Below are 16,172 nucleotides of genomic sequence, written 5' to 3'. Positions count from 1 at the left end.
TGTTCACCACAAAAAAATACAAAACACAGCTGCCTATAAACTGACAGGCACTAAGAAATTTCAATTTATAGCTGCGTCTCTCTGATCTCTCCCATGGTTACTTTTAAAAAGCAGAATTATTCTTATAATATTAGTACTAATCAGGGGAAGCATAAGCTGGAAAACACCCCCATAGATTTAGGAAAGGCTTCATGTCGTAGTAGATTAAAAGTGTTTTTTCCATCCCTCTGGTTGAGTTTTAAAACTGATAAGTCTTCTGTTTTAGATAAATGTGTTTATAAAGTGTCTTATGCTTTGATGGGAATCAAATTTTGTTGCTTTGTGAGAGAGATGAAGGTAAACAAAACATTAAGTATGAAAAACCCAAGTAGCAAGCTTAAAAAGAACATATTTTAAGGAGTGTTTAAAAGTGTTTAACATGATGTGATTACTGGAAGATGGCTCTATAAGGCAAATAAAATTTATTGTGCATTACATGAAAACTAATTTTTTCTGCGCTGAAACAATAATAAGAAAATAAATACGTTTTAAATACAAAACGAGAAACTTTGTTGTTTGTTATTGTAATAATTTGCTCTGTAATAATGTAATGCACTTTTGTAAAATCAGACTTTCATGAATGACTGTGTTGTTCAAATGGTCAAGGGGCTGCTGTAAACCAATATCTTACAAAGGGACAAAAAAAAACAATAAAAGCACAGAAATATTTTTTGAAAATATTTGTAATCACCAAGCTAGTATATTCATCTGCATTATACTGTAAATTCATTAAAATACCACTCAATGATATTTGTTGGACAAATTACTCTTTCCTGTCTCTAGCTTTTTCTCTCTCCCCTTAGTTCTTATCCCCTCTTTCTTTCGCCCCTCCCTTTCAATCTCTGCATCCATTATACAGTGGGGCAAAAAAGTATTTAGTCAGCCACAATTGGTGCAAGTTTTCCCACTTAAAAAGATGAGAGAGGCCGGTAATTTTCATCATAGATATACCTCAACTATGAGAGACAAAATGAGAAAAAAAAATCCAGAAAATCACATTGTCTGATTTTTAAAGAATTTATTTGTAAAATATGGTGGAAAATAAGTATTTGGTCAATAACAAACAAGCAAGATTTCTGGCTCTCACAGACCTGTAACTTCTTCTGTAAGAGGCTCCTCTGTCCTCCACTCGTTACCTTCATTAATGGCACCTGTTTGAACCCGTTATCAGTATAAAAGACACCTGTCCACAACCTCAAACAGTCACACTCTAAACTCCACCATGGCCAAAACTAGAGAGCTGACAAAGGACACCCGAAACAAAATTATAGACCTGCACCAGGCTGGGAAGTCTGAATCTGCAATAGGTAAACAGCTTGGTGTGAAGAAATCAACTGTGGGATCATTTATTAGAAAATGGAAAACATACAAGACCACTGATAATCTTCCTCGATCTTGGGCTCCACGCAAGATCTCACCCCGTGGGGTCAAAATGATCACAAGAACGGTGAGTAAAAATCCCAGAACCACACGGGGGGACCTAGTGAATGACCTGCAGAGAGCTGGGACCAAAGTAACAAAGGCTACCATCAGTAACACACTACGCCGCCAGGGACTCAAATCCTGCAGTGCCAGACGTGTCCCCCTGCTTAAGCCAGTACATGTCAAGGCCCGTCTCAAGTTTGCTAGAGAGCATTTGGATGATCCAGACGATGACTGGGAGAATATCATATGGTCAGATGAAACCAAAATAGAACTTTTTGGTAAAAACTCTACTCGTCGTGTTTGGAGGAGAGAGAATGCTGAGTTGCATCCAAAGAACACCATACCTACAGTGAAGCATGGGGGTGGAAACATCATGCTTTGGGTCTGTTTTTCTGCTAAGGGACCAGGACGACTGATCCGTGTGAAGGAAAGAATGAATGGGGCCATGTATCGTCAAATTTTGAGTGAAAACCTCCTTCCATCAGCAAGGGCATTGAAGATGAAACGTGGCTGGGTCTTTCAGCCTGACAATGATCCCAAACACACCGCCCGGGTAACGAAGGAGTGGCTTCGTAAGAAGCATTTCAAGGTCCTGGAGTGGCCTAGCCAGTCTCCAGATCTCAAGCCCATAGAAAATCTTTGGAGGGAGTTGAAAGTCCGTGTTGCCCAGCGACAGCCCCAGAACATCACTGCTCTAGAGGAGATCTGCATGGAGGAATGGGTCAAAATACCAGCAACAGTGTGTGAAAACCTTGTGAAGACTTACAGAAAACGTTTGATCTCTGTCATTGCCAACAAAGGGTATATAACAAAGTATTGAGATGAACTTTTGTTATTGACCAAATACTTATTTTCCCCACTGTATATGATTCTCCTCCCTAAAAAAATTTCTGTGAAGTTTAATATACAGGTATCAAGTGGAACATCAGCTAGCTCTGGGATATTTATTCCCTGAGCCATATTGGCAAAACAGGACACCCAAAAATTGTCAAAGCTCAGAACAGAGGACCCCGTATTCAAGGCAGACAGACAGATATTTCAAAAAAGCATTTAAGTGATGAATCTGCAGGAAACAGCTAGGGCATCTAAGGCAGGAACCTCTGCAGGAAGAAAACAAAGGTTAGTGACCACGTCAATCTGGCAGAGGAAGATTATAAACGTGTGAGTCACTAACCTGGTCTTAGAGTTCAGTCTGTGCCCAGTGGACGATGTTTATTCTTGCCAAAGGGTGAAGCCAAAGCCTTTGTCCAGGACATGCTCAGGATATAGAACCAGGAGATCAGAGATCCAAAGAGGTTCCGAAGGGAAATCCAGGATGGTGTCAGAAATCAGTTCCAAGTACGATGCACAGGCAGAAATCCAACAGGAGTCAGAGAAAAGATCAGGCAAACAGATCAGAATAGGGACAGGCAGGCTCAGAGGTCCAAAGACAGAATGGGTCAGGATTGGGCAATGAGAAACACTCTAGTAGGCTAGAGAACTCTCACCTCAAAGATGTCAGGTTAGAGGGCTGCTTACTTAAGCAGGTGGATCAGATGAACGGCAACGAGAAACTGTGCAGAGTTAGGCAGGTGAATTAAATGAGTAATCCAGCCAGTCATCAGCACCATGATCATGATAAAATTAGGCTGAGCTCTTTTTTAACACCAGAGCTAACTAAGCTAAAAGCTATTGTAAGGCAAAAAAATGATACAACCCTTAAAGTTGTGGGTCAAGGATCTCTTGTAGACTAACACAGCACTGATTTAAGCTAGGCATCATTGCAAGTTAAAGTTGTTCTAATGACTTTTTGATAGTTGCAGGAAAAAAATTAGTAGCAGACACATGTAAAGCCCAGTTATTATAATGTAGGGCAGTTTAACTTGCTGGTTGGAGAAATATTAACTCAAACAAAGTTCAGTCAGCTTAGAGTGGTCCACGCCCTGTCAGAGTTTACTTTCACTTTTTCATTCTGCTGGACTTTCCATGCTGGTGAAGGTAAGTGCTACGCCTCTGTGTTTAGTCTTTTATGGTTAATGCATGAATGATATATTAAAATGTACCTAAAGCTGGACTGAAATTGGTTTAGTCATTCATAATTTGTATGCAAATGTGACTTCAAATAGGTTCTGGTGTTTCTGATTAAGTAAATTAAAATGAAACTTGACAACCATGAAGTCAATATTTGTTACATCAACTTCTTAAGAACAAATTGCTATTATTAATTTGTATGCGAAAATAACAACCAATACTGCACTGTATTTCAGCATTCTGTATTAAAGAAACACATTATTAAAAGAAGAGTAACATGGTTACTTTAGAGCAGTAGCTCTCAATCCCGCTCCTCAAGTACCACTGCCCTGCATGTTGGAGATTTCTCTTTGCTTACACACAATAGGTGTTGCATTAGTTGAACCAGTTGTCCTGCCTCAGATAGACATCTTAAACATGCATTTTTTTAAATTAAATTTTCCAGATGGATATACAAAAATTAAAGCTACAGTGTATAATAATTAAAGGGATATACAGTCAGAAATTTAATATATTATACATAAGTATGTTATTTATCATCATCTACGAGCTCAGCCTCTTAACCTTAATATTTGCGTTGCCTTAGAATTCGTTATTTATAATTACATAGGAGCGGGTCTCGCAGCCATGGAGGCAGACATCTTTGCGCTACGGCAGCGCAGAGCCAACAAACTAGCGATTGCGAGATCGCCCATTACGCTCGAAAGTAACTACAGCAAGTTGAGAGAGATGAACTGAGACAGTACTGAACACACAGACTAATGAAATACTATCTGTAAAATTATCTATGTAAACAAACCTCATCACTTGAGAAGGTAGGTGATGCGGACGTCGTGGAAGACATTTTGTCCCGTAACGCTCGCCGTACTGTTGGGGGGGAGAAGCGGTGGGGGGGAGATGTTCATGTTGCTGCGGTCTGCAGTCTGGACGTTAGATGTCGCTGAAAATTACACACTCTAGCTTTAACATGCCCCGAATGTTTTAGATATTTCTCTGCTTTAATTCTCCAGATTCAGATAATTGCAGTTTAGCAAAGCCTGTTAAAATATACTATACATTTATATCAAATGCGTGAAATCTGAGACACATGCCTGACTTGTAAGACATTGTCTTAAAGAAGAGGTTTGAAAACCATTGCTTCTAACGTGATAGATTTTTATATGGAAAAAAAAAATTGTGATATAATGAACTCTAGCTAATATTTTTTGCACACCCCAAATGTTGCTGTTATTGTTAGATTTGATGTTTCCACAATTTCTCTCCATCAAAAATATATATAAAGTATTTTTTTTACATACTTTTAATCATCACTAGTGTCATTAGTACAAAAAAGTATTTTGACATATATATTGAAGTCATATTGCATATCCCTGAAAAAGAACACTTAAAAAAAAGTGGGGTATCATATGCGACAGACATCCTTCACAAGTTTAAGATTCCCATTGAACTGTGTCCTTCTGATGTTAATAGAGTGCTGTACGTTCTTTCCATAGGTTCATTAAGAAAAGATGGCCAGTAAACTAGAGATTCCTCTTCATGAAGAGATATTTACAATAATGAGACAACATGGAGCCAATCTGGGCAACATCCTGGACACTAAATTCAGATGTGTTGCTGCTGTTTGGGGTGTGCGGCTGGAGAATCAGAGCAGCACTCCATACCAGAGAGGACCATCAACCATTTCTGCAGAGAAGAGGCTTGAAATCATTATGCCTTCGGGTGTAAAGGTGTCTGTATGGAAGGCTGATCTCACCACCTTCCCTACCGTTGCTGTTGTGAATGCAGCTAATGAAAAGTTACAGCACTATGGAGGCCTTGCTCGAGCTCTGTCCACTGCTGGTGGTCCTCAAATCCAAAAGGAAAGTGATGATTATATTAAAAAGTATGTAAAATTAGAAACAGGGGAGGCAGTTGTTTTTGACGCAGGGCTACTACCATGCAAAAAGATCATTCATGCTGTGGGTCCAGAGCTGCCATACAAACCTACAAAGAACGATGTGTCAAAAGCGAGGCCATTTTTGAAGAAAACTATCTTGAGCATTTTTGACAAAGTTGAAAAACACGGTCTGGGGAATGTTGCCATTCCTGCCATAAGCTCTGGATTGTTCAACTACCCACTGCCAGAATGTGCCCACATCATAGTGTCTACCGTTAAACAGTACTATGAGTGCCTGTCCCCTCGCAGACGTGTTGCTCAAGAGATCTTCCTAGTGAACCATGATGAACCCACAGTGCAGGCCATGGAGACAGCATGCCATCAGATATTCAGGCCTCAACGGAATCATGAAAAAGTAAGGATCAATTAAAAATGTCTTTTAAAGAATAGATGGTTTATTTCAGTGGTAATTAAACAAGAATAACCTAATTTGATTGATTGATTGACTTTATTGATCTCACATTGGAGACATTTTTTGTTACATTGGCTCAAATAGTCAAGAAGAAGTATGTGCCAAAGGAAGAAAAGGGTGCATGGGATATGTACAGGGATGGGATATATATGCTGTGGTGCTGCTCAGGCTCTCTCTGTTTGGGCTTAGTTCTCTTTTCTGTGATATCTCTAAATTACTCTAATTGTCAACAAGCACCTTTATATTACATACATTACTACATATTTTTAATGCTGCACTTTTCTACCGGGCACCTTTTGGCTTCACACAGTTTTTATTTCTGGTGGTTTAGTGATATACCAGCGGACTACAATGATAATTGGCTATCTTTTGGGGGAAAATCTGGTCTGGTCTCCACTGCAGAGGAGATAAACAGGCAAAGAGATTCTTTAAATGTCGTATTGCCTTTCCGGACTATAATCTGCAAAAGTGAAACTTTCTTTTGGGGGTTAAGTAATTATGAAGGTTACTAACAAACTGTTTAAAAATTCATCTTATGTTGAATAAACCACATATTTTTTTCACATTTTTCTCAATTGGAGTAATTTTAATCTTAATTAGATTTTCATGATTTACTATTTTAGGATTATTTTATAATTAATTAGATTTTGGTCATGGGGAAGACACTGTCTGGAAGGAGTAATGAGTGGGTAACAGTAGAGAACAGAGAGGTGTGTTAAACTTTGATTCTGCACCCTTGGTTGTCAGGTTTTGGAGGACTAATCCGTTTGTTCAGATTCCTAGAAAGAAGAGCTGCACCATCTAAAGTGGGATTGATGCCATTTCTGACTGTATTGTCTGTATGTGTCGTGAATCGGCGCTATAAAGTGAACTGAATCGAGTTGGATTGAATTATTTCTCCAGTGATACAGCTTTTTTTATACTGTTAAAAAAAAACAGGGTCTCAAGGATTGACTGATGATGGATGGATGGACGGACGGACGGACGGATGGCTTCTTTTCTACTGATAGATTTTTTTCTTGTAGTAATAAACTTGCTATTTGTCCTCTCTAACCAGGCCTTTAAAGAAGAAAAGGTAAACATCCGGAAAGGATCACAACATTTGAGCTCTCCACATAGTAAGGATAAATATTTCTGTTAATCAGACACCATTTTCATGTCCAAAATGACTTTAATTAAAAATGCTCCTGCCTTCATGTGTTTATAAAGCCAATATATGGTGGAAAAACTGAACTCAGTTATTGAGCGTAAACATTTACTGTCTGATTAAAACTGAGACCTGTCCACAGAGGGATTAGGGCTAGGAGTGAAGTGCAGCCTGAAACACTCTCCAGGTCAATCTTCGGGGTCCCAACCCCATCCGACGCCAGAAGGTGAATACAGAACCTGTAGCAAATTCTTGCTCCACATGAAAAGGGATACATATTTTTACATCTTACAAATATATTTAAAGGTTTTATTTTAAATATCATTAGGAGTAAAAGAGTTGTGTAACGTTTCATTTAACAGCATCTGGGCGTAAAGCTGATTCCTACATTAGGAGAGCTTCAACTCCACACCTCATCCTGCTTGGTCCGTCTGATGAGTCAACACACGAGGCTGAGAAGTGGCTCAATCGTCTTCTCTCAATGCAATCTCACACCATTACGATCTACAACAACTTTATCTCACACTTCAGGATGGAAGACCATCTCAGGCTAGGGTCATCAAAAGGGTTGTTAATGAAAAAGTACTTGATTCAAGGTCATGCATCTATAGAAATAACCTCAAAGACAAAGGAAGAGACTGTTTTTGCTGCTCTGGAGGTGGAGGCCATGCTCTGTAAAATCCAGAAGGAGTTCATCTCAGAGGAAGAAGGTGACCTGCAGATGTTGTCTCAAACAGAGCTATCCTGTAAAAGGGAAACAATTGAAAAGTCAAGTAAAGAATTCTTGGATCGATCTGCTGCGTTCGGCATTTACGGGCTCAGAGTAATGAAGGTAAATATGTTCAAACACCTGAAGATGTCAGTCAGCCTGCTTCCTTAACATTTAGCTGACCTCCCAGTTGGATTTTGGAGGTCAACACAATGATTCATAAACATTAGACTAAACCTAATAGACCAATTTTTAATTTGATAATCAAATTTACCTCATGGTTGTGATTTACATCGGATCTATAATGTTCTAAAACTGCATTTTTTTAGGTGGAAAAACTGGAGAACAATCCTCTGAAGTTGATGTTCAACCTGAAGAAAAAGCAGCTTGGCAGTTCATCTTCTAGAACCATATTTCAGTGCATCCCAGCACAGTTCTGTGAGATGATCAGTAGGATTGGGTTCCAGGCTGAGTGTTCACCGCCTGAAGGTAAATCACCAAAACTATGAGGGGTTTGCTTTTTTTTTTATAACAAACTTTCAAATTCTTTGACGAGTTTTGAATATATATTTCTATATATTACTTTTGCCAAGGTAACCAGCTTCATCTGTGTTGCAGTTTCCTGCTAATATTTGAGCTAGCAGAAACAATCATGGTATTTGACCAGAACTTTTTTCATAGATGTCCTATAACTCTTTTTAACAGACGCCCTACAGCCAATTAGAACCGAGTATTCATCCAGACTGTGGTATATTTAATGATGACTTTACTTACCAACTTCCAACTCTTAAAGAGAAGCAATTAGCCAAAAGTTATTTCGCTGGTAGGAATGAAGAGTACTAGCCTCGTGAGACCGTCCTGATCTCGCGAGCTTTCAAGGTTTCACTCGCAGATCAGTCCGGAGACTCTCCGTTAAAGAAAATTTGCAGCCGTTCACCAAACGAACGTCCAATCAGCGTTGGCTTTGAGGCGGGTTGGGGTGTGACGCAACGAGAAGCGTGACAGTTCAGTCTAAAGAACATGGCGGCTTCAGCCGATGAAACTAGCGTTAGCGTGGCTATCGAGCAAGTTTTATCGGAATTACAGAGTATTTCTTCACTGAAAGAAGAGCAAAACACTGCTCTGGAGGCTTTTCTCAGAGGAAAAGATGTTTTTGCTCTTCTCCCGACTGGTTTCGGCAAGAGTTTAATCTATCAATTGGCTCCTCTTCGTCGTCGCTCTGTTAGTACGTCATATGCTTCGTTGATCTGATTGGTTTATTTGGCCCGTCTATCACCAACATAGGCCAATCAGCTAACCAGTATTTTCGCCCCTTCCCAAAATTACTTCAACGGAAGGTTTCCAGATGGATATACGGAGCAAATCCATCTGGCGGAGTCAGGTTAGTTAAGATGCCCCTCAGAGATTGTTTTTTGGGTCAAACTTAGGCTACTTCTGTTTCCCTGTCATATATTGCATGTGTTCCTTTTCACTCAAAGTCAGTGGATTGTTTAGTTAGTGTCAAAATCTTATACTTAGGTCCAGTATACACAAAATAAGTTGTTCAATGTGAGACAAGGTATTCAGAGGTAAATGATGAGCAACTTCCTGCCTATAAGTCAAGTTTAGTGAAGAAACCAGGATTTGGTCAACTTAAAGGTATACTATGCAACCGGTGTTGATTTTCCAGCGAGGCTCCCTCCAGAGGGCGAAAGTAAAAGTGCACTGTCGTAAATATGCTCAGCTGTTCTCCTGGTTTCTCTGTCAAGCCAGGCGCGGTTGTTTTGAGCTTAGAAGACAGGTGCACGCAACAAATCACCATGTCTACTGCGGTAGACTCTTTCTTGCCTGCTCCGACATGGGCTTTCGGTCTTTTCTCGCTGGTTCCGCCATGATAACTGCACAAATATCGCCACTGCGCTAGCAACGAGCATGCCTTTCACTGGGGGCGTGTAGCAGTTCTCGCCATAAAGCAAGACCGACTCTCGCGAGACTTCTGAGCCTGTGGGTGCGGGCCGAGGGCTTCTGCAATTGCAAGTACGGTATTTCCCCTACAAACCACCAGGGCGGCCGAGAAAACCTTTGTTCGACCTGAAATGACTCATTTAATTATTCAAAATGTTATGGAACACATTAACTGAAAAATGTTTCATAGTATGCCTTTAAACAGCATCATTCCAACATTTTCTGTATAAATTGTTTTAAGGAACTGCATGATATCAAAGCCATATTAATACAGCTAAATAATGATGTCATCTCCTCTAATAACAGATCCAAAGAATGTGGGGATCTATTTTGCTGGAAATGTGAAGAAAGCCCTGGAGATGTGGAAGAAGGGAAATGAAGAGTACCTGTACTTTGTGGAGGCTGAAGTGGTGACAGGAAAATCAGCCTCTGATTACCCAGGAAACCCAATGCCTCGTCCAGCTGAAAAAGAGCCTAAATTTATCCATGACAGTGTGGATGCAGGCCCAGATGTATCCGTTATCCTCAGTGGGTATCAAGCTTTACCGATGTACATCATTATCTGTAAAATGGATCCAATAATTCACAACAGGAGGCAGGACTGTACGATCCGTGACTCTCGTCGTCAGAATTACCCATATGCAGTTTAACCTGATAAATTTTAGTTATCAGGTAAAACTGTTCACTGGAGAGTTTCATTAGTGGCTTGATATGTTTCACAGACTACAAAATAAGAAAAACAGAGAGCGTCGTTTGGAGTCTTTGTGTCACATTCCTAATTATCTGATTGGTTCTAACATGATGAGACTGACCCTGTTAATCCCGCCTTTAAAATCAAGCTGTACCAGCGCTTTAGCAGACTGATACGATGCATACACAACAAATCAGTCTACATTTGTTCACTGTTAAATATAAGAATCAGATTTCATAAACGAATAATCAAACAGAACCTCCAGCAAAATATCCCCAGTTTTAACAGATATATGATAGTTTATGCACTTTCACCTTTATCTATGTTGAAATAAGACAAATAAAAAAAACTTAATTAACTCTAATTACAGATTCAAATGGAGTTAAACTCAGATATAGAGAATAGAGATACAACATCAATTATATTATACATTTGTTTATAATCATTTAACACTAATAAGTATTACTTTCATATATTAATATATTTTATAGGGGTGGACTGATGAATCTTTGAACATTATAGCACGACTGTTTATAAATGATCAACTCTTCTTAGGGCAAGGTAAGGTTATTTGTTTGAACATCACAGTAACAGGAGAACCACAGTCTGTTTTTATAGATGTTATAGTGAAACTGGAGTCCAGACTTTGACCATTTTCTCACTCCTGCCTGTGGCAGCAAATTTCCACTGAGACTTTTTCTCCCTAGAAAAGACATTTTGATTGGAGGAATGGAATTGAAGTGATTGAAAATTTTAGAATAAAAGCTCATCTACAGAATTAGAGGGAACAGCAGAGGTAGAGGAGTAACTGTAAGGTTTTAGTAGCTCCATCACTGAAGATGCATTTTATTTGGCTAACTGAGTAACTGGAAATTATGCTTTCAAATAAAGCAGAAAAGTGCTCAAATTGAGCAACAGTTAGACACTTTATGAATATTTAAACCAGAGGTCAAGGATTGGCTAATCCGGACCCAACGTTTCTAAATAATTACGAGTTGTCCAATTGAAGTTTATAATTTCACTTGTGCCGCTTCTCCTGTTAATACGGTAAAGCCCTCCGGAGCGTCCGGCTCCAGGCTGCACGTGATCCAAATGAGCCAATGAGCTGTCAGTCTGGGTTGCTGCTGCTGCTACTTTTAGACACAGCAGGCAAACCTGTGGCAAGTCGGTGAATATGTGAATATGTGAAACAGGAAATTGTCTATATACCAAACTAAATAATTGTTGTTCCCTACTTTAAAAAAAAAAAAAAAAAACACCTTAGATTTTGAAATGGGAAAGTGTTTTATTTTTTTATATATATATATCTATATATCATTTTTAAAAGTCAATGTATAACATGGATGCATTAACACCTAACTTTATTTCGGTGTTAAATTGTGTTTAAACTAACAGATTATGATTAAAAATGTCTCCGGACCTTTACTGGTTGAGGATTTTCTTTATTCAGACCCTGCTGATTTTCACCCCTGGTTTAGACCCTTAGTGATGATCAGGTCTAAAATATGTTTATGCGTTCGCTGTTTAACATGCTGATCAGACTTCATTTCCAAAATTTAACACAAAGGTATTTTGCTAACTGTCAACATGAATATTAAAGTCGCAGTGGTGAATTTTGTAGATTTAATGGAGCAACTGAGGAAAAATCCAAAAATGCAAAAATACAAAGACCCCAAAAGAAAAAAACGTTGGGGAAAACTCAGGTAGGAATTCATGTAACCATGTTTTTTTTTTTTTTTTTACTTCCAGATTATGGTCTGTGATAAAGTCCTGAATTAATGACGCTTCTTCTGTCTTTTGGGTTTAATTGAAAAAATAATTCGGCAATCCTTTATAAAAGTAAAAATAAATATTCTAATTTGGAGTAACAAGTATAAAGTAATCCAACTTTTCTTTAGTTTTGGCAAAGAGATAAAAAGTTAAGAGTAAAATAATCTAAGTAAGCATTTGGGAGAGAAAAGTGTCAGAAAAAAAGGAAACCAGGAGTAAAAAAAAAATAATATATGTATATATTTTTTTCTTTTTCACTCGTTGAAATCATTATCAAAATATTTTGTTTTGCTTTTAATTCCTGTCTTTTGAAACATTGTATGATATATTTTTCTGTTGATATTTCTTTAGGGAAAGATGACCATATAATAGAGCAACAATTGTAATAGATAATCTGTTGCTGATCAAAGTGTGAATTATGTTACTGAATCAGAACATTTAGATATATAGCTAATGGAAGCAATAAATTTAGAAATGAATTATTTTATTTAGATTTTAGTGGAAATAATTATTTGTGTTCTATATAAACAAAATCTACATTTAGGTGCCTTGTAGCACATCTGCATGAATATTTCTGGTGGATTTTGCCTATTCTTGTATTATAAAAGGGTTAACATTCAATAAGAACGTCTCTTAACAAATTGACCAGCTGTACACAACACTAATAATTAATAAAGGAAGTGTGAAACAAGTAAAACAAAGCATTTTGACTGATTTTGTAAAGCACAGAAAAGTGTAATTAGCAGCAATGAATGCAATTTACATTTGCATAAGTGTGCTGGTTTATTGAGACAGCCTTTTCACTCACCTCTACAAAATCTGCAACATGTATACTTCAATTAATATCATCCACAGCTGCCTGTAATCTGAGTGAGACTAGAAAAAAATCTCTGAAATCCGCTGATTACCTGTGGACAGCAGAATCAGTCTTTGAGTCGTGTTACTTGTGTAAAAACAATAAATTTAATTGCTCATGTCCATGTAGTTGCGTTGTTACTTCACCCCAATCAGTGGAAGCTGAGGTAATAAACACACCCCATACATTTGATGGAGGCTCCTTCTTTAGTAGACTAGAAATCCTTTTAATGCTTATTATTGAATTTTAAATATAGACTTATAGGTCAATGTAAAACTCGCCTGTTTTTGATAAGTATGTTTATAAAGTAGGTGTTTATTTCATGCTTTTGTTTTAATGGAAACCAAATTATGTTGTTTTCTGCATGACATGTCAAGTACTGTATAGATAAAGTTGACCTAAAATTTTAAATTCTGGGAAACATGTAAAGAAGCCCATTGTTTAAATAAGAAATCAAATATTTAAACTGGGGGGCAGCAAGAAGGTTCTGGGTTCGGGGTCTTTCTGCATGGAGTTTGCATGTTCTCCCTGAGCATGCGTGGGTTCTCTCAGGGTACTCCGGCTTCCTACCACAGTCCAAAAACATGACTGTTAGGTTAATTGGCTTCTCTAAATTCTCCTTAGGTGTGCGTGAATGGTTGTTTGTCCTGTTTGTCTCTGTGTTGCCCTGCGATGTACTGGCGACCTGTCCAGGCTGGACCCCGCCTCTCGCCAGTTGGCAGGGTATATATTCTTTGGCTGTGACTGCTGGATTATATGGAAGCCTTGAAATGCAGCTGTATATTTTATACATTTTTTTAGAATAATGTAGGTTTTTTTTCATTTGGTCTTTTTCTGTTGTTTTGTTTTGTCTTTTCACAGGCAGGCAGGGGAGGATGATTTAGAGGCTATTTTTTTATGTTCACAAAATCATTATTTTTTTCCTTTGACTTATCCACTGCAAACGGCTGGTTCGAACATTCAAGAACCAAACCATCTGCTCTCCCCACAGCTTGAATAAGATCTCAGAGATATTTGGGCATTTCTCATTTTTCTCCAGCAGGTGGACCCAATGATTCATCCAACCTATTAAACCCATCTATACTTCATAGATCTGTAATCCAATATCAACCATTATAATACCGGTACTTTGATTCCAGTGAACATACAGTAGGGGGGACTGGGGACAGTGACTAATTTTTTTTTTCTTTTCTCTCAGTCCAAAACTACTAAGCCTAAACCAACTCTTCATTTATATATTAAACTTGTATTTGTCTGCTAATTGCCAGTATGATAACATGCATTTTACACAATATTTATAAAAACAATCTCAACTACGGCAGCTGACTCCATCCCTGGGATGGTGGCTACACCTCTCAGGGACGGTTACAACGTCATAAATCCACTTTATTTCATAAATAAACTTTGTTTGTTTTTTCTCAACGATTGTCTAGTCGTCAGAATGTATCTTGCTTGCAGAAACCTTCCCCAGTCTCTTCTACATTTCCATGCTTGCATCAAAATTCAGTAGGTCTTTACAGGTGAAAAATATTTTTCTTAAATCTAAAAGTGTAAATGCTTGATCATGAAAATGAGGGACGTGTTATTCCACATAAAGCAACAGGTATGTTAAAACCCCTTAAAAAGTGATTAAATAATTTGTGATGGTAACCCTTACATTTGAAAGGTCCAGCATCTCCATTGATGATGAATTATTTCTCTTTGTCCATTGAATGTTTTTTGTGGATATTTTAGTGCTTGTCAAACCAAACATTCAACATAAAGAATTAGTGAACAGCTACTACAGTTTGACTGTATTTTACACACAGGCAAAATATGCCCAATGTCTAAAACTACACTTTTTCTTTTGCTCCCTGCTGCCTCCTCCACTCCGGTAAAAGACCATAGTCTCATCCCAGTTCATAATGGTCCTATACCAGTCCCTTTATTCATAGAAATTGACCGGAAAAAAAGAGAAAAGAAATGACACTTAAATCATTTACTTACAAATAAATCTTACAAATACACCCTAAATACAAAGTAACATAAGAACCCATTTACCCAACTTCCAATTGTAGAGAGAGATGAAGCTATGAGAAAGAAAACAAGTTGTGGGGCAATTCACCAATCAAGGCCTTTAAAGTGGCCTAAGGAAAGCCACTCTTTTATAAAAGGCATGTGGAAACCAGTCTGGAGTTTTTTCAAAAGACACCAGAAGAACTCTAAGATAATAATAATAGAACTATATTGATCTCACACTGGAAAAATTCACCTCTGCATTTAACCCATCCCCTTGGGGAGCAGTGGGCTGCCACTGTGCAGCGTCCGGGGAGCAGTGTGAGGTTAAGGGTCTTGCTCAGGGACCCAGAGCGGCAGTCTGTGGGAGCTGAACTCAGAACCTACGGGACCCAAGCGCAATGCTCTAAACACTAGGCCACCACTCCCCTAAGACAATGAGAAAACAACATTCTAAGGTTTAATTAGATTAAAATTGAACTCTGGTATGAATGCCAGGAGATATAGGCACCGCTCATCACCAGGCCATTTCCATCCCTACAGTAAAGCATGGCAGTGGTAGCATCATTCTATGGAAATATTTCTCAGTGACAAAAACTGGTGATCACGATAGTGGCAAAGATGAATGCACCAATGTTCAGAGACATCTTGGATAGAAATCGGACACAGAGATCTCTTGACCTTAAACTGAACTGATGGTTCATGGTTTATCAGGATAACACATTTACAATTTCAAAAAAAATGTTCTTATTATGTCATAATGGGTGTTTGTGTAGAATTTTGATAAAAGGCATTAATTGGATACCATTTGTGTCATGTTTGGTTTTAGGTTCCTAACCCACATGCAGAAACACTCGGAAACAGGAGAAAAAGTTCAAAGGTTTATTGAAACAACACAGTTGAAATAAGAACAGGGATTATCAGATCCGGGACTGGTCACGACTGGGTTCACTGCAGAGGGGGACAGAGTGGTTAGCTGAAGTCCAGGTAATTTGCAGAGTTAGAGAGTGCAGGTCTGTACCTGATCTGGAGTTTGAGCAGAGCGGCAGAGAGGGGGAACCAGGAGGGTCCAGAGGCTGTCGGCAGGCTGAGGGCTTGGCGGAGGCAGAGCTTGGTTTGAGAGTTTGCAGACTACAGGTTTGAGTTTCTCTTTCAGATTCTTCAGAGAACGGGCAGGCAGGTCCTTGACAGATTTGATTCTCCAGGGTTCTTCAGAGATCAGACACACAGATCTCCAA

General features: G+C 38.5%; 1 protein-coding gene across 1 annotated transcript; it reads left to right on the top strand.

Annotated features, from left to right (window-relative positions):
- Nucleotides 1-4,972: 4,972 nt before the first annotated feature.
- Nucleotides 4,973-10,586, top strand: LOC119782113 (protein mono-ADP-ribosyltransferase PARP9-like). The gene is made up of 6 exons (XM_038282906.1): nucleotides 4,973-5,765; nucleotides 6,880-6,940; nucleotides 7,112-7,195; nucleotides 7,332-7,801; nucleotides 8,008-8,167; nucleotides 9,929-10,586. Exons 1-6 carry the CDS (start codon nucleotides 4,983-4,985, stop codon nucleotides 10,270-10,272), a joined length of 1,902 nt encoding a protein of 633 aa, XP_038138834.1. The 5' UTR covers nucleotides 4,973-4,982; the 3' UTR covers nucleotides 10,273-10,586.
- Nucleotides 10,587-16,172: the final 5,586 nt, after the last annotated feature.

This window comes from Cyprinodon tularosa, unplaced genomic scaffold, assembly GCF_016077235.1.
Source record: "Cyprinodon tularosa strain WSP-4 unplaced genomic scaffold, ASM1607723v1 ctg189, whole genome shotgun sequence".
Classification (NCBI taxonomy): Eukaryota; Metazoa; Chordata; class Actinopteri; order Cyprinodontiformes; family Cyprinodontidae; genus Cyprinodon; species Cyprinodon tularosa.
This window is presented reverse-complemented; position numbering and strand designations above follow the sequence as displayed.